We start from the raw sequence: 24,295 nt of genomic DNA, 5'->3' as shown, positions 1-24,295 counted from the left end.
GTCAATCTTCCTCCATTTGTTTCTGGAGACTGACACTGAGCATTGCTCACGAGTCAGAAATGCATCAATCCTTCAGAGAAACAAGAGAGAGAGCTTTCATTTGCATTCACTTAAATAGATGAGATCAGCAATGAATTCCATCGGAAATGAACACTTCTGGGGATGCTGTTTTTATTACCTCTGCAGTGATAAAGGATGGCATTTACAGAATGGACCCCTGAAAAGCAAGTGCACAAATCATTGCAAGAGTACAGTGTAGGTACTAACACTGTTATGTGCTACTGCAGCCAGTTTCTCCACTCTTCTGAAATCAGAACTCATAGCTCTGATTCATAATTAGGCTAAATGCTTACATGGCTGAACAGTGCTTATAGGGCCAACATTTGTGGTTGAAAAATATTTAAAAAAATCAACGGCTACTGGCTCATCTTCCCCAGAGCTTGTTTCCTATAACATACTTAGAATTGCAGGAACTTCAGCCCTACATAATTCCTCAGTTGCCTTGATGGATTATTGGATAACAATTCCTAGTATCTGCCTTCAATAAAAATGGTAATAAATATTAAGTATGCTAAGCAAGTTTAATATTTTTTTCAACTTATTGTTATAGGCAATGCATTCACTGCATAGCTCAAGTCAGGTAAATGAGCTGGAGTATTTCCTAAATTGGTTTCCCAGACAATAGACCTGCATGGATTACTGCTCTTCAATGTGGATTTTTATTTTAATCTCTTTAAAAATGTACTGATAAATTTCTAGTCTTTTTAATTTTTAAAAAGTTATGATTTTGCAAAGTAAAAGTGTTTAATCTTATCTGATGATAGGCTTAAAGAATCACATGGTTCTGATGACCCACTAAATGGGTCTACCACGTAGTGTAATCACACCTCTTTTCGAAGTGATAACATTTTCATCTCTACTATTTTAGGTGTTATACCTTAAATGCACTTTGTATCCTCCACAAATAGCCTTACACTGCAAATGATATTAACACATGGAAAATTTACTGTTTGGTTTTGTTTGTTTTGCTTTAGATAATGTGCTTGCCAGTGGTTGCTGTCAATTCATATATTTTTGCAATTCAATTCCTTGAGTTTCCATGCTTTTGCAGTCATCTGTAGTATATCTCACCCCTAATCTTATCTCTTGCTTTCCTGCCTGGTAGAACAAAGTACTCAGGTACTTCATGAGCCCTGCCAAATAATATTTTTTTCTTTGGCTGCTCATCTAATCACAAACACATTTAGTAAATACCATATAAACAAGCATAACCTTCTTTGTCAAACTGTTCAGGTCTACCTGAAACATTTTTATCTGAAATTCCCACCATTCTTCTAGACTTTTGATACTCAGCATGGTATATATTTGTTCATATATCCTTTCTTCCCTTTGTTACCACTACTGTGCTGTGTTGTTGCACCACTTGCTCACTTATTTTTCATAGCACAAAAAATTGATAAAATTATTTTTAGAAAACTAACAGAAGTTTCCACTACTACTTAGTGACCAGAAACAAAAAATACACTAGTATTATAAAGCTAAACATAGTACATTCAGAAGAAAGGCACTGCAGTTTTCACTATTTAGCAGGGGAAGAAGAGGGGACACTTTAATAAAGAATACTGTTTTGAATGATATATATTCAATTGGTCACCTTAACCTATTTATTGCCATTATGGTCTCTGAGACATTTTTGCTATAAGATTCCGATAGTAGAAACATTAAGATGCTTTAAAATTGGATTGTTTCTTCCTTTCTTAAAGCTCTGACACTTTAAATTAGATGTGCTTAAACTGTAGTACTAAACACACTGCTGCAAGATAAATAGTAAACAAAGACCCAAAATTACCACCAAGGCTAATGAAAATAAGGCAGGAATAAAGCTTATATGATATTGGTTAAAGAGGTGAGCAGCTACTATTTTCTTTCCTTAAACATACTTGCATACATTTATTTGTTTTGTACACACAATTTGCTACATACCGTGAAAGAGACAAATGAATAGATTGCTATGTTAAAGATGGCAAGGTAGCACAGTAAAAATATTTTATAGGATAATTTGGGATGAGCTGCATAAGAAACAAATCATGAAGTCAGAGCTCCGGTATATCACACATACCAAATATATGACAATAAAACTTTTATATGCTTCATCCTACTGTTTTATGTCAAATAGTTAATAGGGAAAAACTGTATTAGAAATGTTTTTGCAGTTTAAAGATGTTTCATTATTGGTATCTCTTTTTTTGGTATTAATTCTACCATAAAACTAGAAGATTGGGTTGTTATTTTTTTACATCTCTTCAGGAGAAGTGCAACCTCATCACTCAAAATCTGCTAACATTTACACACCTTTTCAAAATTACCTAAAATAAGGTGATGACCTTTTATACATTAGCACACAGATATCTTGGTATCATACAAGGAGATCACCAGATACAGAAGCATATCACCCAATAAAAGACAGAAACCACGGGTAAAAGGAAATTTCCACTCACTGGCAGACAGAGTAGATCCAGAAGGCAACTTTGGTTTGGTCATTCCCTCGCCATTATTTCTTAGGCTGAGTAAGACAGGAAAAATTTCCCTAAGCTGGTTTAATGGGCTGGTTTAATGGGTAACAAATGTTGGGTGGGAACAGGGTTTCAAAGTCCTGGAACTGATTGGGAAAAGCAGAAATGGAAGCAAGAAAAGTGGCTTGAATTGTGGGAAACTAACAATAAGAAAAGTAATAAAAGTAAAGAAAACACTGATCAATTCCTTCAGGAACAGCACTGAAAACTGGACTCCACAGGAATGGAAATCACACCCATGTGTGAATGGAAGGTCTGTCATTTCACACTAGCTGAGAAGCTTCCCCAGGACAGTAAAGATTTTGTGTGTTTGTAAGAGAAAAAGGGTGAGAGAATAAATGAGATGGAAAATGAGAGGGAGAGAAAATGAGAGGGAGAATACTGGCTCATGGAAAATCAGTGGTATAATTTTGACCAAATCAAAGGAGCCAATGTTTTACCTGAAAAAAATGAAATAACAACTGGGGTCTGTATATGAGGAAAGTTATTCATTTGAGGAACAGGTACTTTTGCTTCTTTATTTAGTCTAAATGAGGAGGCAAAATTGCATTGCTCTACTGTATTCCTCATTACAGATTTTTTTTTTAAACACTTTACTTGCATTTCTTCAACAGGCTTTTAGAGTGCATAAGAAAGCTTCTAGGAATTGTAAATGCATTGAGTGTTGCTTCAAGGATACATAAGGAATTACATATGTACTTTTGCTTCAATAACTCCTAAAATTGTCTTCTTTCTCTTTGAGCCTGTACTGGTGTTATTTTCCTTAGGATGATCAATTTTATTTACTTTCATTGGGCCTTTGCTGTCATAATGCAACTCTGTTGTTTTTTTTAATTTTATTTTATTTTTTATTCCATCACCCATAAAAGCCATGCCTCACAGGAATAATTCTGCATCCCCCAGAGTGCAGAGGTTCATCTGTGATAAAAACTATAACCAGATATGAATCATTCAAGTTTCCCTCCAACATTTACAACTATGATTAGTGAAAAAGCTTGAAAGATAAGAAGAAAATAGGGAAACCCAGAATGGTTTATTAAATAGCTGAGTGACCTTGATAATTACAAATACAAATGTATTGCAGATGACATTTCAGAGAATTAAAGCTGTAAAGATTTAGATAAGTAAAATGAAAACAAAAGCAAAGAAATAATGGCAAGGAACTACATCCCACCTTTCCATTGAGGAGGTACATTTGGTATGCTACCTGCTATTTAAACAAAATTTCCAATGCCTTCCATTCTTCCTTTACAATTTTCTTTTCCTGAGACAACATTTTCAATGTTAAAAAAGAATTCACAGATACTCTGCCACAATTTCACATTTGTTTATCCAGTAATTTCACTATGTAAAGCATTAATCAAATCCTAATTTTTGCTTCTTTTTTGAGACAACACAAATATTTGCAAATTATTGTTCATTTCAGTTCTGAATTATAAAGTACATAGTCTCTATCAATATTTCCTGATAAATGTAGTCTAGTAGAACAATGAATACCATGTTTTCCCTTTGAGGGAAAGGAAGGAAGAAGGCAGAAAATATCCCTGCCATCCTTCACCTTCTGCTTATTGAACTACAGTTTTTGGTAACGATGTTCTGAATGCTAAACATTTTTTAACCAAAGTAATTTAGAAAGGTGATGAATGAAAGATGTGGGCTGACCTTTCTTTTACTGTCATGATTTAGAGACTCATAAAAGTTATTACTCACTGCCACTACTCTAACAACTATTGCTTTTTAAAGTTTTTGCTTACACATTTTCTCTCCTGCAACATAAATATGGATCCAAATGATAAAATGGACAGCATTGTAAACATATGAATTGAGTTATACTCATGACAAAGGGAAAGACTTAACAAATGTCTGTCTAATGCAAGTATGTAGGAAAACAAGAGGACATCAAATATTGGGGCAATTTTCAAGATAATTTTGTTCTAAAATGTTATATATGTCCTGAAAAGAACTAGAGTGTTTTGCCAGAGGAGTTTCTTATCAGCATAATGTATTTCTTGCAAGCAGTATTTCAGTTTCTCTATCAGACCCACACAAAGCAACTGCTCTTTTAAAAATATATTTTACAAAATTCACTTAATACAGTGAATTTCAACAGCCTAAGGGAAATGAATTTTAAGTAAAATTAATCTGTTGTTTGAACATGTTTGCACATAAAGTAAGTAATAAGAAACATCCATGGAATAAAAATTAGTTCAATATAGTCTCAACTTACTTAAACTGTCAGCAAAGGGGAAAACAAAATAAACTCATATTTAGAAATTTGGAAATTATTCTAAAAGAGCAGCATAGGTCATAAAGAAATGTTATGAGTCAGTAAGACTCCTATAAGAACACTGGTACCAGCCCCCTATTCCAGGCACCCTTGAACCAGACTCAGCAGACAACACTGAATTCATCTAGGTACCAAAACCTAGTTTCATTTAGAAATTAAGACCACATTCCTACTGCGTGCACACTGAAGAAAGTTTGCAATGAAAACCCTGTCCCAGTTTAATCAATCATCAGCAGGCCAACAAAAACACATTAAGAAATGTCAGAAGAATCCAGAAGGACCCAGAAAATTTCAAGGCCATATTAGAATCTGTAGCCCTCAACACAAATGGCTCATTCACTTTTTGAAATTTTCAAACTACTTTGAGAGAATTGACCCCTCCTTTAGATATAGTTAAATATTTTTCATAGTCTTCTATATTCAGGAAAAACTTAGCATAAAAAGAATAGAAGTGCATTTAAAAGCAGAATGGAAATACATTTCTGGGATTGAAGGTCTCATCTATAAATGCAATTTGGTCTTGATCTGGCAGAACAATTAATGAGCAATGTATCCTTTTTTTAATTTTACACAATTTTACAGGAAGATCTTTCCACTATTCCATACCCACAACAACCTTCTGAAAGAATTCCTATTTTTGGGTCTATATTACTGTTTCTCATTCAAAAGTGAACGGTAATCAGCAGGGAGCTCTTCGACAACATTCCTAGGAACATTGAAATACAGAAAATACTTTGGAAAGTAACAACATGGAAAATCTGGAGACCTGAGCTAGTTAATATGTCTCTGTGGTACTTTCCACATGCATTGTGAGTATGTAATACCATCAGGCCTAACACAAGTCTTGGAAACATTTTTTCAACACATCTCTGTTGTCGCTGTGAGTCTGCAGGCGTCAAAAGAACCACGAATGAACAGTACTGCCACCTTCTCTTTTTGCCAAATCCACATTACCTGGCAGCACAGACATAGCATCTCTAGATTTCCTTGTTACCATAATATACATAACTATAACTCAGCTTGCTTTTCCTGTTTTGGAGAACTACAACACACACTTCTTCCAGCTTTACAAGAAAAAAGAAGACACACAGATCAATCAAATATTGACCAAAAATACTGATTTACACATGCACACACATAAAATGATTATTTCTCTTTGAATTTCACATATGATGATTGATTTAGTCAGTTTGTCTATGGGCAATTCTCTACAAACAGCATTTAGGTATGCAAATGTTGGCTCAACAGTATTCTGTAACCCAAAAAACTGCTGAGTATTGAAGTTGTGTCTGTGAGGGATTTGGTATCCTAGATATAAAACTGTAGCACAGGACAGTAACTATGTCAAAAGACCCAATCTAATCTTAGCATTCGGTACTTTATAATTACACGTGGGGTTTTTTTCCTGGTTAGGGACACATTTCGCACTGTGTCACATGGTTTCTTCTTTGAACCCTCATTAAAATGAAACAAGGCAATATAAGAACTGCTGAAAGCTCTGTTGTACTGGGCTGTGCTTAGAGAGCAAGAAGGTTGCCATACATTTATGTACACAAAGTCCTTCTTCAATGAAATGCAATATTCCATTGTTCGAGTACCTGTCCCTGCTAAAAGACAGCACCATTTCTCCCCATCACTTCTCTTTTCCCTCCTCTGCAAAGATGTGCATCTATGTTGCTACTGCAGTTGTGCCATTCCTTTTTACTCATTTTCAGTTATGTTTATGAGCTCACAGTATTTTAAAACAACTTCTAGTTGTGCTTTGTTGTTTTTTGAATTATTGTATAAATTATTTTAGGCAAGCACCTATATGGATGGATGTAGTCAAAGCCGAATTAATGTGAGACTTATGCTCCAAGTCTCAAGCCCATGCTGCAGTCAAATGCAAGCTAACACTGACTCAGAAGCTGTCTCAGGGGAGCACAGTTGTTAGCACAAAGCTAACAAGTCCTGCTACTTAACATAGGCTTAGTCTTTTTCTGTTCCAAAAAACAGTATTTTCTAGCTTTACCTTATAGAGGAAACATTGTCAAAAAAAAAAAAAGGTACAGAATTGGGAAACAAGACTTAATTCTATCCCTGTTTTGCTCCTGACTGAGGACAAGCTAAGATACTGATTCCCATCACATCATTTGTCTGCTTTATTCATTTACACTATCAGGTCTGCAGGGAAGGGAATCTCTCCTGCAAACTGTTAGCAAAGAACTCCATCACACAAGGGGACTCTGAGTTCTCCAAGAAAGAGGAAGTCTGTACTAATATAATACTACTGCTATTATCAGTAGTAACTTAAAAATTGCTTGCACTGAGCAGAATTGTTTATCAATACATAGTACAGACTTTACTACCAGAAGCTTTGTTAACTAATTTTGCCATTCTCTGAGGCAATGACAATACTATAAGCAGTCGCCTCCTTTTAGAACACTTCAAGGTCCCTGACATGCAGTTACCTCCTGTTTATTCTGTTGGTGACCCTGTTTTGGTTCTGTTGTTCTTTTCATCCTAGGACTGCTATAGGAAGATCTTTGCACTATTCTCCCATACCCATGACAATCTTTTGAAAGAATTCCTATTTTTTGATCTATATTAATTCATTACTTCTACTCATTCCAAAGTGAACTGTCATCAGCAGGGAGCTCTTCATCATTCTTTGGAATGTTTAGCACACTTAAGCGACACTGTTTGCTAGGCTTTTAGGAATCAGCTTATTGCTCTAATTCCTTCTTATGAGATGGAAATTTACAGATCTCATTCTTCATCCAGTCATTACCAATCTTTGCTTACCATGGCTCTAATTTCACTACTTGTCCCTTAGTCACTAGTTCAGATACTGATCTCCCCTGTGTACAGTGGAATCAGTGTCTAATCTTCTTTTCTTTTTTCAAGACAAAAACACATATCTGTGGCATCAAATTAAATGCCTCCACACATATTTCACTTTTATCCCTCCTACAAATTTTTACTCTTGTTGTTGATATTAAATTACTTATTTAAGATCTCCACTTGGCACTTTCTTTCTAATAACAATTTCTCTTTAACATTTGTATACTTCAGCTTCATTTATTTTTTACAAGTCTCAGCTACCAGGAATGATTTTTCTTCTCTCCAAACAGGAAAACAAACACAGTTTTCACATTCTCAGTTATGTTGTGTATCAGCTGCCTGAGATTCTAAGGTAGCTGTCAAGCCAAATCTGTGAGCTGTGAAACCAGTAAAGTTTGCTGTCCTGGAGTATTTCCTATATCCCTGTCCCATACTCCTGCAATTACTGCAGCTTTTCTCATGTCCTCTATAATCTCATTTTCTGTAATACCATCAGTTCTTTTTCCTGACCTCTAGATTCTTCCACAATACCTGGGGCAAATAAGTTCAAAAGTATTAGAAAAAACATAAGGACAAAATTATTTTACCAAAAACTCCATGCTATTGTAAAATGAAATAACGTAAAGCATCAGCTGAGTAGAATTTTTCTTATTTTGCATCCAAATCCACAGATCTAGAAAACAAGAGTTAGTTATTTTGCTCATATTTGATATTAATTTTGAAACTAGAGATGCAACATAAATGCCAGCAGTTAGTATTTCACTAGCACGCAAGTTTTTATTAGCTTCTGAAAAAAACCCAGACAGCTTACCACAGGAACCCAAACACCTCAAATATTCAATTCTGCTTCTTGTGTTGACAAGTTTCCAAGATAAATAAATATACACAATTAAAAGAAAAAAAAAAGGAAACACAGCAACAAAGTAGAATGCATTAAAATATCTAGAATAAAAGTGAAGTTGATGCATGCTGATGATATTATTCAGTGCAATATTTAAGACACCTAAACACAGAAGTATAAATTGTACCATCTCAAACAGCTTTTGAATTTCCTATCTGATTTAGAGACCAAGAGTCTAAGCAATGAATCTAGATCTCTAGATCCAGTTTACTAAATAATAGGAAGTCTTGACTGGACATGATAATTATGACAAAAAAAGGAAATTACATGATCAGGAGGTCTATATATCCGGAACACCACTTTTAATTTACCCTGGCAACAGACTGTATGCTGTAGCCAACAACAAACTTGGTTGCAAGTGTCAAACTGGGCTTAAAATCTGTGTTTCATGCTGTCACAAAATGGTAGTAATACCAACACCTGCAGCTTGCCAGGAAAAGCAAAGTGGTTCAGAAGCTTCTGACACAGCAACTCCAATCTAGCAACTGGCAACTGACAGCTTCTACAATTCACGTGACTTTTTTCATTCTTACACTTTTATATATGTGTTTTCACATGTAGGTGGAGCACACTGCAGGTATGCATCAACACTATTCACAGCTGATGCACTGGAGACTGGCAGCAATTCACATTTCTACACCTTCCTTTGTGTGCTGGAATTCCCTAAAGCCCTTTGCAAAGCAACAAATATCATACCCAAGAAGAAGCAGTGATAGGTCATCAATACCATAGTGACTTTCTGTACTCAGACTTAGCAGCCATTCTGAGTACAACAATATGTCTGAAATATGAATACAAATTAATCTGTATAGTTCTGCATGTGAGGGATCTTTCATGCAATCACCTGCACTACTGCAGGGTTGTAACTGCAGCTCTTTGATACCACTGTAGAAGGATGGTAATTTGATTAAATCAGTATTTACACTAGGCTGAAAGGACAGTTAGGTTTCCCCAAGTTTGCCAATTGTCTTAAATATGTGATCTTATGCTAAACCCTGGCTACTGGAGTATGAACTGCCAAATGCACACACAGGGTAAACAAAATTACTTATAAAGCAACTGCAGCTGCACTGGTAGCAGTAGCAAAGAGCAACTTGAACCTATCTTTCAGTGCTTCTTACTGCTCACTACAGATGAACAGTAAGAAGCCTTTTTGAAGAGAATGGTTCGCTAACCTTCAGGAGCTGAAATTCAGATACCTACTTATAGCTGCTCTTCTGTGCTCCCTGCTCCTCTTTTAGCTTCACACATTTATGAGTTCAGTGGTTTGGAGAACACTTTTGTGGGCTTTCTGATCTGGAACCACCCCTCCAGCATCACACACCTGCGCAGGCACAGCAGCACACAGCACAGCAGCGGCCATGTAGCTATCCTCCAGGGGTCACAATTGGGTTACAAATCCTATAAAATGTGATGACTGTGCAGCCTGATTTAGAGCCATTTATTCACATCCTTCTTCATTAAGATTCAAATGGAATAAGTAAGATAGAAATTGAACAGATACAGAAATTGTGCATGGCTTGCTTCTGTAGTCAGTAAACATTTATTCACCAGGCACAGCTCTCTCTCGTGCTCTCTGTCTCGTATTCTCTCTCTTTCCCTACCCTTCCTGCTTGCTGTTTTAATGCATAATTAAGAAGGTCAGAATTAATGAAGCAGTGTGGAGTAAAGTTCAAGGAATCCCCAGGCACTATTTATTTTATTAGATCTCAGGCATGAACATCAGATTGGCAGCATTAGAGGCAGAGGCAGCGTAGCTGGCAGCAGCCCAGGCGAGAAGCTACCAAGGAATTCTTACCTGCAGTGTCAAGTCATTGCTGAGCTCCCTCCCTGCAAAAATCACCCGCAGCTGGTCAGCTGGAACTCCCTGTCGCTGGGCAACTGCCTCCTTCAGCTGGAGGATGCTGGAATCTGAACCAACCTCCACGGGGAAGCCATGGCTGGAGTTGAACCTGACAAACACTGAACAAGAGCATAAGATGTTTTTAAGCGAGGATTTCTCATGACATGTTTATACTAGAATGACAGCAAGAGGCTTACTCTTCAATTACAGGAAGCATTTACTATTTTCAGAGGAAAGCTATTAATACTCCAGCGTGGTATTTTTAACCCCCTCACAGAATAGTTAGTGACCAATACATAAAACCCATGTGCTTCCCCTTGGCAGTATTAGAAATGACATAGAGCATTTAGAAGCAAAAGAAACCCAGCTAGGCAGCTGTCCAAGTAGTTCCTGCCTGGCACAACAGATTTTAAGTTCAGTCCTAACCTTCACAGGCACAGGGCACATGCATTTTCTGTGCCCCTAGTGCACTTCCCCAACACATAAATAAATGCAGAAAACTGAGGTATGCTCTGGAGCCAAAATATATTAAATTAAACAAGGGAAAACAATTCCTTGTTACAAGGTAAAGTGCAGTCATACAGACTGGTTTCCCACAAATATAATTCTACAGAAGATTATGATGGAGAGGAAATCACATGCTAGAAGAAATCAGAACCATAGAATTCTCTATCTGGGAGTGTTGTATTACAGCACAGTCTTTTCAGAGTTCACTAAAATATCTGCAGTACATAACTCCTGTCAGCATCCACCTTCAGTGCAGAAAATCACTACTGCACCAGTCATATCATTTTTAGAGCTGCAGCAACTGGTTTATACACCCAGAGAAGCCTGGCAAACAAACTCATAAGCTTCCTGCCATTCAGCTGGCAGAGCTGTTTTTCATAAGAAGCCTGAATGTGCTTGTTGAGCCCTTGGTCAGGGGAATGACTGCAAGACCTATGAAACAAGAAAAAAGCCCTATTACATCCATATCAGTCACAGAGGTTGTATGTACAGTAGATATGCCCCCAGTGAACCGCTTCAACCAATACCTTCACAGGCCACAAGCAAAGGAATTAGCAAAGCTCAATATAAAACAAAAAATCATTTATGTCAATTATACCTGCCACCTAAACTACCTGGGTATTGATTGCAACAACCAGTCTTTTTAAAGATTTATTTCCTATTCCCATGACCATGCTTTAGCTGAAGATGTTACTCCTTTGCATTTTTGTTGACTGACAAAAGCATAAGCTCAAAAGTACTTATGGAGTTTAAAGAAATAACTTTTTTTAAAACTAAAAATAGGAGTTTTAATTTTTTATTTTATTTTTCCAATGTACAGTCTACCAGACAGCTCCAAAGGTGCCAGATCCTTTAAGAACATTTGAATATAGCTGAGATTGCTACCATTGTTTTTCTTAGCCACCAATGTTGTAAGTATTTGCAATTTCACATCTTCAATTCAGATCTGGCTTTAAGGGATAAGGCCATATTCCAGTAAAATGATATGCAACATTTTAAGTTTTGCACTTGAAAGTACCCTCTTAATGTACTAAAATTCAGGGTAAGATTTCAAAACACAGTGTTAGGCAAGTGCCCTGCAGTGTGTTATGCAGCTTCCTGCAGTACCTCTCGTTATGGGGTTTGATTTCTATTAAAGAGTGTTCTGGAGATAACTGTGCATGTTGTATATTCAGACTGTTCAGAAGAATCAGTGGAACTTGAATTTTATTTTGATTATGGCTTAGACACCAAAGGAGGATGTGTATATGACAAAAAGTAGTTACAATCAATGGCAATTGAACATTTCCCATCTTTCCAGGAGTACACAATGCTCAACTGTAAATAAAATTACCCACGCCAACAGTGAAATATATAGTGAAATCAATGGGGATTACACTTTCTTAATATGCTACATTGTGACTATATATATGTCTATATATTTTAAGATCTTTATATAGATATGCTCACATACACACATAAAATGCATATATGTATATCTCTAAAGAGCTCTTCCTAACAAATACATAATCCTCTATCTCTTGAGTCTTGCAAAAGCCAATGCTATTGGTTTTGGAAATGAAAAAAAAAAAGTCGTCAGATACAGTGACTACAATTCAAATGTGGTGGTAAAAGAAAAGTGCTTGATGAAAGAATTACAAAAACAGCACCATTTAAAATAATTGCACAGTGGTATTTATGTATTTATTTTTAAAGGCAGTATAAACCAAACACACTTACTGGAAGTGTAAGTCAAGTTTGACATCATGAATTGCAAATCCTTCTCTCAAATAAACTTATTTCTATTTAGTTACAACAGGTAACTCCTCCTTCTGATGAGGTATCAGAAATTTAGTCTGACAATTCCTACCACAAGCAAACATGGGAAATAAGTGTGAGTGAATCATTTTGTACTTTACAGCACAGAAATCTGAAGAGTTAACCAGGAAAAAAAGGCTAAAATGCCAAATTTGCTTGTTGGAAAAATCTAAGCCACAAATATTTTGCCCTTAAGCATTTCTATTCTATTATATAGTCTGCTATCCAACAACTCTTTTTAATGCAAAAGAACAGAAGACATCTTTGCTCACTTGCACAGAGCATAAAAAGAATGAATACCAACCTTCAGTCTGTGGAATAAATCCAGAATTTCATTAATATAATATTTCAAGCTGTCTTTTTAGGAAAAAATAAACTTATTTTCTTTTTGACATTTCACCTTAATAAACAAATAATCAATACCAAGTTGATATTCTTAACAATACACATTATTCAAGGGATTGCAGGTGAAGTTGTGCAGACACTATAGACCTCTTCTAAACAATACATGTGTTGAAAAGACTTAGAATATAAAGTTTGTCCACTGGAATTTAAATAAATATTGACTTAACAGAAGATAAGAGAATTTACCTGAGGCCTAAACTGCTGGCAGAAATCCAAAAGAAACAAGCAGAGTTACTCAGACACAAGTACATGGGGCAGGTGTGTACGGGAGTTGCAGAATTTCAGTGAAGGTTGGAAGAAACCTTGGGGCAGGGAGCCCTGCTGGAATGTCACAAGGGCACATTCCAGAGTCCTGGGATTCAGCAGCCTGTCTTCCTTGGCAATTCATATCATAAATTCCAAAGCTGTAACCCCCATTGTTATTAATCCAACAGGTTTTTCAATTGTTAACAGAGAAGACAAATGTAAAATATTGGAGAGGATTAGGCCTTGCCTGTGAACAAACTGTGAAGGCACTGTCTTGATACAGAGAAGCAAAGCAACAGAAGGAACTGTGGCAAGAATGAAAGCAAGTTGTACACAGCTTTACATTGCTGCATGCACAACACAAATTTCCTTGTTAGTTTTGACATAAAATAACCAATTCTTTTTCTTCCTTGAGTAGTGAACCACACAATCCTGCTTTGCAGTACAAAAGAAAAGCTAAAATATAAATGCATCATTTGCGGCAAAAGAATGCACATATTTAAAATTTAAGATCTTAAGTTCTAATTCCCATTCTTCCCATGGACAAAAAAAAAAAAAAAAAAAAAAAGAATAAAAGAATGTCACAAAAGTTTAACCTAAAGACAGTGTACAGTATGGGAATTTTTTTTTTTTTTTTAAAAGCCCTTTCTCTACTGAGGTCAGGCAAGACCTTTGACATGTTGTTTTCCTGAGACTAGAGGGGGAAAAAAAAATCTTGTGAAAAAATCTGTCTGTGATGATCAGATCCTCTTTGCCTCAGCATATGACTTTAGAACACAACTCTTCTTGGCTCAAAAACCTGTATCTAGACTACTTCACACTTGAAAGTATTAACCCTTTTCAGTATTAAATTATTCTCATAAACTGTAATTAATAATTTATCCAGTATAGCTAACCAGCTTAGTACAGATTTAAACCAGGAAAACTCTCAGAAAGGATAAGTAAAACAAGAGAAGGTAGGAACTGAGACAACCTAAAATCCTTGCCTCCAGATAAAGTAGTGCAGGAATGTTCTGGAAGTCCCTCTATTACCACACAACTGTGTATAACCTCTCAAGGCACAGGATGAAGACAGCTGTTCCAAGTATCTATTTTATTTCAGTGAATAAAATAAAAACATATATAACATAATATATTTTTGCATCCCTGGGGGTTCTGCATCTTCCATCACACAAGATATTGTTCTAGTCTTTTAATCTTTAGACTCAATTAGTATTAGATACATTTGTGGACACTTTATCAACCCCAGTCAATATCGGCTGCTGCCTGGAATTTGTACAACCTAAATAGTAGAAATGAAACTGTAGGATTTACGCAGTCTCAGACATTAGCAGCAGAGCACAAGATAATGGGATGGCACTAAATCTTACTCCACAACTTTTTATTGTTATTTCCTGGTGCTAGGGGAACTGAAAAAAGGGAAAGAAGCAAAGCAAAAGACTAAAGAGAAACAAAAAACAGAAAAATATGGGTTGAAGATACACTGAAAGCTGAGGTCAGGACTGGAAAGGAAGAACTCAGAGTTGTGTCAGGCTTGTATTACACAATCAGTTTGTACACGCTAATGAAGGTCCAATCAAATGGTTAAACAACTTTGTGCAAAATTCTCTGAACTTTGACTTTTCACAGAAACTTAAGCAGCCTGGAAGTGATGTGGTCCTTTTCTTCTCATATCTTTGCATTTAGGTTCTTCACTGGAACAGGAGACCTTCCTAACACCTTTCGTTCCCAAGAACATTGGAGAGCAGGGTGGTTCAGTCACCTCCACTTTAGTTTCTACCCTACTTCCACTACATCAGGTCCCACTTTGGAGGCTGTCACTGCCACAAAGCTCTGGCCAGATGGCTTGCCCAACTTTTTCCTTGACATAAGTTTGTGATGAAATCTCATAGTCATTGGAATAACCAGTCCCACAGCACTTCATGTAGCCCTTTCATCAATTATCAAAAATATCCTTAGCACTCTCCAAGAAAACTCCCAAAAAGATGTCTTTTCATCAAAAAGTTGCCGAATTCCAATAATTTGGAGCCAAGTTGAGATAGTAGGATCCCGAGTCTTGATGCCCTTGCACTGAACACTCTGCCAAAAATTCCCTTCTTTAGAGAAGGAAATCCAACTACAGAACCTCTGGTGTCTACACAAGGAGGGAGATAGTGTCACAGAAATAAAAGATCTCACACATTTCAGTCTGTATGGCTAAAAATCATCAGCTTGAACACTACCTCAAGATGAGTGGGGTGCCATTGCAGCTATTGACACACTGGTATGGCATTTTCCTGGAAAAATGCCTTGGTGTGTGTTTTGCACCAGGTCCAGAGTGAGAGGTATATGCAATGAAGTTAACCCTGACTTAATGCGTTCCCACTCACTGCTGAGCCATGATAACTGGAAGGATTAGGTCTCCTCCATCACTGCATTTGTGAAATAAAATTAATGCACATTAATGTAAGCCAACTTCACAGCCGCAGCAGAAAAAGAGCCTACACAGGCAATAAGTGGCAACTCATTAAGCTGGAGTAATTTGGTTGCCTCTGATCATTTGTAAATTACCTTCACCTAACGAATGATTTTATGATGTAGTCACACAGAGCAATGTAGTAATGTAAAATAAACAACATCTATAAAACTTCACCCTTGGTGAAAGGAATAGACTCTCAGGAAAACATCTTTACTGCTGGCTAACACCAAATGAATATGATAAAAGAACATCCCTTGATCTTGAACTCATATGAAAAGATTGATATTTCTGATGGTTTTATTTACTTTAAAAATAAAAATAACAAGTGGGTTTTATTCAAACTACTGTTTTGGGAAAGCGAGACATTATTATTCATAAATTGTAAATATGTACCAGATGACAGTTTTCTACAAAGTCATGAGCAGCACAGAAAGGGTCAAGTAGGGACAGGAGATTGACCTCCATCACAAGATTTAGGGCACATCATAATCAATTTATATGAACTATGTTCAAAAGAGGCAAAAGCACTATGTTTGCCCACACGACTAGCAGCAGTCCTTCTGGAAAACTCTGCCAGAGAAGTGGTAGATGCACGATGGATGAATTTGGCTCAAGGGGAGAAAAGAAATGGGCAGTTTCAGGCAGCTCAGAAATCTCTATACTGGAAACAAAAGAATATCGACAAGTACGTAATAAATAGTTCATATGTAGGTTTTGAGCTCAGAAAAGCAACACCTTTCAGTCATATGCTGAGGCAAAGAGGAACTTATAACTACAAGGAAAGTAAAAAATAACAGATACCACCACACAATTCCCCCGCCCCCCCACCCCCCATTATTAGGAAAGCACATTTTAAAGCTCCTGTCATTTTGAGTTAAAAATAGTTGGAAGGACATCAGGGAGAAAAATCATCTATGCCTGCCCTGTGGTCTTTCTTCAGAAGGGTCTCTGCTTACAGTTGCTGCTGGAGACAATAACACATTTACAGCTAGATTTGTTTGTTGTTTTTTTTTTTAACAGGGGTTTAACAGTCTCTTCTGAAGAAGAGCACTCTTCTGCAGATGTTCTGGGTTTGTATTTCCATACACACACTCCAATAAAATGTAATATTGAGTAACAAGCAGGCAGGTTAACAGTTTCCTCCTGACTTCATGCTAGCAAGTAACCCAAACTAAGAACAGAGGCAAATAAAAAATACAAGAGCTCAGCACTAGTCTCTTTTTTTCCTCCAGAGCTATGTGTGCACATGCAGTTGCTTTCTTCTATTGCAGTGAAGCAATGTTTAAACTCAGCAATTCTCACAGTAACCTAATTTTGTTCTAAGAAGTATGCCTTTTAATCCAAGACATGCTAAATTTGTCCAGTAAATTATTTCCTGTGATTAATTCACTCAGTTTTAGTATTCTCTTTAAACTGGAGGAATTCACAGCTAGCTAACTCAACTCTACAATTATGTTGGCATTTCCTTTATAAGTCTGTTTAAAAATGCTATTTTCCTAGCTATTTTCGCCCTGATTTACTGGCTGCTTATGTCAGCACCAAGGTGCCATGAACTTCCTTGATACAGAATCAACCTAAATTCATGTTTCATTTTAAATAGATGCATACAGTTCTTTAATGTGCTTAGATATGGATAAGAGTCTTTCAATTCCACATATTTCAAGCCATATGCTACAGCTTTCTGTATTAATAGGAAGTATTACACTTAAAAATAAAATGTATACTCTTGCAGCTTTTAAATTACTCCTGTCCTGTGAAAGAATGGGTCAATATTTTTGCAAAGACAGCATAGTTCAATGAAATTAATAAGAGGGTCAGAAAATCTGAAGTAGGACATAGTGCAATAGCTTTAAGGCTGTAAAAGGAATGATCAAGGTGAAAACTTCAATAGGGAGATTCCATCATTTTAACAGTTACACTTATTTGTAGTTCCACATGAAATTTAATATAATTTTCTTGTGGCAACTACATGATCTAAATACCAGAAACATTGTTGGACAGCTGAAGTTCCAGGCAAACAAATGTATGATAAATTTGGCAGCTGTCACACTTGACTAAGGAAGGAGATTTCTCACCTCGTGAAGTACGGTAGATGCTCAGTATAGAACAAAACAAGTATGAAAATGTATAAAATCCACATTATAATGTGGATTAAAATGGCATCTATATAATCAGAATGGCTATGTAGAAAAAGATCTGCCACACACATAATAAAAAACAAAATTCCCAGAGAAAATCTATCTACATACCCACCTGTTAACATGGAAACTTTTGTTTCGCTTTAATTTTTACAAGAACTAGGAAAGTGACACCAAGCCAAAGCTCCAGGGAATAAACTGTTACAGCCCTGTTCAGCCCAGGAGAGTGGGCTGTACAACCACTACATGGCTGCATGCTGTACAGCCAAATGCATTGCTTGAAGGGAGAGGAGGAGGCTGGCTGCTCTGCAGAACAGAAAACTAACAGGGCTTCTTGCCTTGGTGTTTGCAGATCCAATGTCAGCTTTTGAATGTCCACATTTCTTCGCTTTTACTCATCCCATTGCAGGGGATCCCAGTATCATTACAATTATGTCTTGATTGGTATTAAAAAGCACGATAGGCAAATGAAATTGATTTTCTTTAATGAAAACTTAATTTTAAGGCTATGTTCTGTCACCTCTTTTTTTCTTAAGTATCTCCATTTTACCAGTTTACTGATAAATAGTTCTTGACTAGCAGGAAAATCAGCTTTGGTGTTCTGGGACAGTCCAATCCCTGCCCTTCACCTTTAAATGCTAACCTCACCCTACTCCTTTTAAACCCTAGCCACCGTTTTCCTCTCTCAAGACCTCTTTCTCACCAGTGAAACCGGGGCAGTGGCAGAGCAGCCTGAAGAGACACTACCAGGGAGGCCACTGGGGACACCACCAGCCCTGACTGTCCCTGCCTGGCTTCCCCAGGGGCTGCACACTCTGCCCAGGGCCCCTGGGGTTACAGTCTCTACCTCAGCCACACCATTTCTGCAGCAACTCAGAGTCTACCCTGATGGGTTAAAGTTCAATTCTTAAGGCAAAATTACATCTGTTAAGGATGTAATGTAAAGATGAGTTAAAGATCATAAGTAATTACACTAGCTTTTGTAAAACTATCTTAGCTGGCAGGTTAACCCCTTAAATCAAAAGAGTACTGCAAAACGATTGGTAGCCAAAGAAATTTACAATTGTGTCATAGGAAAGTTCGACAGCTTTTCTGTCGAACTTGTAAAAATAGACGTTCTTGTGTCTAAGCTTGAAGATTTACCATATATAGAAGACAATTTTCTCTCTCTTGAGCTTTTCAAAGCTCTTCCCACCCTTGTTTGGTTTTGTTGTTTTGGTTTTTTTTTTTAACATCTACTTTTCCTATCTATCTCACAGCCAAATAATAAGCACCTCTAAGTCCTTGACACAACAAAATACCCAGCAGCCACTTTTGATAGAAAAACACATATGGCCCAAACTGACTGCCAAAAATAGTCTGACATTCCTACTATAAAACTGTGAGTTAGCAGGAAAAAAGAAACACCATGTCAAACATCTCAGAGTCACACAAGAATCCTAAAAACTCACTATATTGTCTGAACACACACAGAAATGCATTGGGTCTGCTTAAAATTTACACAACATAGTCATTTACACCCACCCCTTAAATATACTAAATGTATTATTGGATCTATCTATATCTAATAATATTGGTATAATAATTTATATACATATTTATGTTTAAACCCCTAAATTCAAATGCTATTATTTCAGTACAGAGCCAAATCCCATTCACTGAGCAGAAGTAGACATGAGCTTGCTAAGTAAGAATATAGGCTCCAATTCACAAAAAGGCTTACTGGGCACATGACTCAAATGCTATTACAAAAATGAAAAGTTAAAAACCCCAAAATAATGAAATGCTAAAATACAGTAGGAGGTCTCTCAAGAGACTGAAAAATGTATACCAATTGAATATGATGGGATGAAAACTGTGAGACTTGTCACATGGAAGCAATTTTGCGTCTGTTTTGTTGTTTAAATTTTTTTAAACCATCTCTAACCAGACTGAAATCATGTATAAATTATAGAAAAGCACAGCAAATACTGAAGACCATGTGGAGGTATGCTGTGTCATAAATGTACTGAATAAGTTTCTTGCCATTTTACCAATTCTCTGCTAATCTGTTTTTCTGGATTTACCTTTGCTGTCCAACACATCAGCAACTTTGGGGAAGATAACAATGATTTCTTTCTTGGTTACATCTAGGTACATAGATGATGTGAACTTAGACATTTCAAGGCCTGCAAGTTTATAATTTTGAGGTATATTTCACAAAAAAGCTATGAAAATATTTTTTAAATTAAAGACAAAGATACCTATATAAACTAATTCCATAAATTTTATAATGGAAGTTTCATAATCTGAAGTTTTAGCTCATTGTCATGCTAGATCAAAATGTCTTAAATATCAGAGTATGAAAACTGTTTATCTAGTTAGGTCACAATTCCCCTGGAAGAACAGTTTCCCCTGCCACATGTACTGAAGCCAAAGATTTTCTGGGCATCTATAATTTTGAGAACACCAAATAAAGAAAATTATTCAAAAGATTTGCTATTTCAAAAGCAAGATACACATAAATTAAAATGTGAAATAACAGCTGAATTGATGATGACAAGATCAATCTGTTCCTTCTTACATGTTTTAAAACAGTTTTTAAGTTAAAATATTCATTTAAGTAAATCAAAATTAACACATTTTCCCCAAAAAAAATTCCTAGGAGCTCAGAATGAAAAATCAAAGAATTCTGAGCAAAGCATGAACTTAAAATTTTCTGAAGAAAGAGAAAAATAAATCTATGTTTGTAATGCAATGTAATTTTCTATACATAGAGTATTTTTCATTGGAAAAGCTGAAGTGTTGTGAGAAGCCACCAGTACAGACTGCACCTAACATCCAACCTTTGTGAATGGGTCACTGCTGCCAAAACAGATCTCAATAGCACAGTTCCACAAATTCTCTTGCAAAAATGCTGGTTGGCACACCTTATAACAGTGAGTGGAAAACAAAAATGCACCATCATTTCTGTGAAGCACGTGAGGTACAATACCTTTTAAAAGAGAAGAGTTCTTCTTAACTTTGGTTTTAAAGGCTGACTGTGCTGATCAATTATTTCAGCTTGCTGAAGAAAATGTGGCAGACCAGTATTAGGTTATTATTTTGGGCTGTGTGCTGTGTTTCCATTGTCCCTTGGAGGAAGGAAAGATGCTAGAAGAGCAAGCTAGTTTTCCATGTGATTTTCTCTTTTTCAAAACATATTTTAAAGCCTGAAGGAATGAAGAGCCTTTTTTTTGCTGAAAAAAACCACAAGTTCTTCATTCTAACTATGAATATTCCCAGAAGAAGATGCATCTCAATGTCACGAACACCTCAGTACTTCTCAAGATTTCCTTTACTTCTGTCTTTCTGACAAACCACAGGCAGCTGCAGCCCATCTCTCCCTGTGCCAGTGCATTTGTCAATTAGTTTGAAGGAAATCACCCAGCTCAAAAAGCAGAGCTTATGATCAGACAGGAAATTATAGTCTATTATACAATTTTATTCTTGTCTGTGATTGACTGCACATCAAAGGGCCACTCAGTGGCAGCCACTGATACTTGTTAAGGTAAAAATAGTTCAGCAAAAGCAGATGGTGGAAGCAGACACCGGTAGATCAGAAATGCTGAGTCTGAGTATTGTATACCTCAGATGAGCCTTTTAGAAATTAACCAAAAGGATTTAACACCTAATGTTCCTTTACAGTATGCTGGCATTACAAACTGTATGGTGTCTTCAGATACAGTGGAAGTCTGCCAAATTCTGATCACAGTTTTCTCTCACACCCTATTTAGAGTGGTATGGGCATCAGCACCTGGAAATAGGTAAATTTTTTCACAGCATATGCTCTATACACAGACTTTATCAGTATATGAATTTAAGAGTATTAATAATGCTTTATGCAAATAACCTCACTGAGCTCAATATGACTTTTAAAAATTTTTTTACAATGATTAGGGATAAAATTACTGTGATGTATAATGTCAACATGTCCATTCAGTAAGACACTTTGAACACTTAATGAACCCAATTGTGTCAGTTTAGGCAAGCCAAAATCAGAACAAGATTTATTTTTAAAAAGCCATTAAATATTTTAAGCCAATCATCCAACTGAAACCACACCTTTTTAATGGCATGTGGGAGCTCTGAAGAGTGACTAAAATTAAAAATTAAATACCATGGAAAGCTAAAGGGTCAAAAAATTACATAAATAGCTAATTTGGTCAGATATTTAGAAAGGTATTTGGAGAAACTTAGCAGCAAAATTGAATTAGTACAAGAAGAATATGAATTATGAACAAAAATTGCTGGTTTAAACTGTGTACATCAGGTATTAGATATAAATGTGTGACAAAAAAAATGTTTTTGTAATCTTCATTGTAGAAAAGAGGAGTAAAATTTGGACATATTTATTCTTATAAATTATTGACTGCTACAAAAAAAATCCCAGTGCTTTTCTTTAAGTTCTCTTCCCTCCAATGAATTGAACATAAATTATACAGCTGGATCACAACTGAACAGCTAATAATTCTCAGATAAGAAAAAATTATGCTCATTATGGAAGAAGAAAGATCTATTAGTAAGAAAAATATATTCAAAAGACTTTGAACTATTATGTATTTATGATATCGTATGCTGGTAATTGCAAAATGGCAAATATTTATCAGCACATAGATGAAATCCTTATTTTCTTTCTTGAAAAAACCCAGAAGACCTAGTACACGTCCAGAGAATTAACATAGGTCATTTTTATGGAGAGGTTTTGTTAAATTTGCCAAAGACACTGTTACTCCCAATGCATCCCAAGTAAGATTTTTTGGTGTGATTAATGTGGCTGAAACAGCAACAGCAATTAACTGTAACACTGTGTAAGTGAAACTGTTTCCCTTCCATGATAAACAACTTCTATAAGGATATTATTTACAATAAGCAGGAAACCAAGAATTGTATTACATCAGATTTAAAAGGGAGTGTTAACCCTCCCTAGCAGCCAGCTTTTCTGAAGCCAACTTTTTAATGTGCTTTTCATTCCCAAGACATACTGGCCTAATAAGAGGCAAGAAGAACTAGAATCCTAGAAGGTTCTGCCTTTCCCAAGGAAAACAGAACAATGCAAAAGAAACAGAATAATGAAGTTAAGAGAGAAAATATTCGAAGCATAAAAGAAACTGATCAGATTGTGAAGAAAAGGCTTTTTCCAAATTAGAATCATGCAATCAAAAATTAATTACTCCTTTAGGAGTAATTTACCCATATGCAAACACTGCCTTTATATATATGCACTGTATATAGATATACACATATAACATGCACATTGTGCATGCATACATATGCTCTTAAGAAATAGAAACGTTTCAAGAGTGTGATTATTATGAGAAACGCTGAAAGCGAAAATAATCATTACAAAAAGAGCTGAAACAACTTTGTTTTCTGGATTTAGAAAACTTCTCATCCATGATACAGCTACAAAGCATATCATACCATATATTTGGACTGGCTTCCTTATTCTACACTGACAGAAACTGTAGGAGACCTGGGCACTTGTTTTTGGCAGCACTCAGTCTGACTCTATTAAATCTAGACCTAACCTAAGGGCCTGAACCACCCCTCGGTGTTGGGAGCAACACCAGCAGCTCTGTAGGGCAAGATGGAACCCCAGAGCTAAAATCCAAAAGACAAATTGTCCCAACTTTTGGGTGATATGGAGAGGGACCAGATTAGTCTAGCCCCACATACTGTTCACTAAATCACCAGTACTAAATGTTTCTATGTCACTAAGTAACATAAAGGGAAAAATGTTTGGATCATTTTGACATCCCCATTAAATCTCTATTTTACCGCACAGTTTAAAAAGCAGTATATGATAGAAAAATTTTGTGAGAAAACATTTTATTTTAAAACTGGAGCTAAAAGCAGTAGAGCTGATGCAGTATCAACAATCCTAACCCCATGAACCACCCTCCAAGAATACCAGGGGATCAAAAGCCACAAGATTCATTCTACATGCTAGAGACAGACATGGAGGCTGCACTGGGTGTGTTGTAGTCCAATAGCAGGACATTAGAGTAGTTTTCCAGGAGTTCAAATTTATTCGATTATGATGACAATATTTTTATTTCCTTGCATATATTTATCTCAAAAAAATCACCATCTCTTTTTTTTAATCTGTTCTGTCTTAGACCTACAGATCCACAGTGGTTGCTGTAATCGTAAGAATTCAGACCAGCTTGCCTGGAGAGGTTTTAATCTAGTGAAGTATCACTGTAGTTCACTAGATGAGAGACCTGTGTTGTGTTTATGTGTGCTGAGAACTCTAGCTGCACTAAGGATATAGCTTGACTTACTTGTAGAAAGAA

The 24,295-nt window shown here is 36.2% G+C and overlaps 1 protein-coding gene across 1 annotated transcript in view; it reads right to left on the bottom strand.

Moving 5' to 3' along the window:
* PRKN (parkin RBR E3 ubiquitin protein ligase) overlaps nucleotides 1-24,295 on the bottom strand; it is a 674,035-nt gene that overhangs the window by 543,240 nt on the left and 106,500 nt on the right. The window contains exon 2 of the mRNA XM_077175671.1: nucleotides 10,383-10,546. Coding sequence (XP_077031786.1) covers nucleotides 10,383-10,546 — 164 coding nt within the window. The remainder of the gene's footprint in view (nucleotides 1-10,382; nucleotides 10,547-24,295) is intronic.

Source organism: Agelaius phoeniceus, chromosome 3 (assembly GCF_051311805.1).
Source record: "Agelaius phoeniceus isolate bAgePho1 chromosome 3, bAgePho1.hap1, whole genome shotgun sequence".
Classification (NCBI taxonomy): domain Eukaryota; kingdom Metazoa; phylum Chordata; class Aves; order Passeriformes; family Icteridae; genus Agelaius; species Agelaius phoeniceus.
The sequence above is the reverse complement of the archived record's forward strand: the minus strand, read 5'-3'. Positions and strand labels throughout refer to the sequence as shown.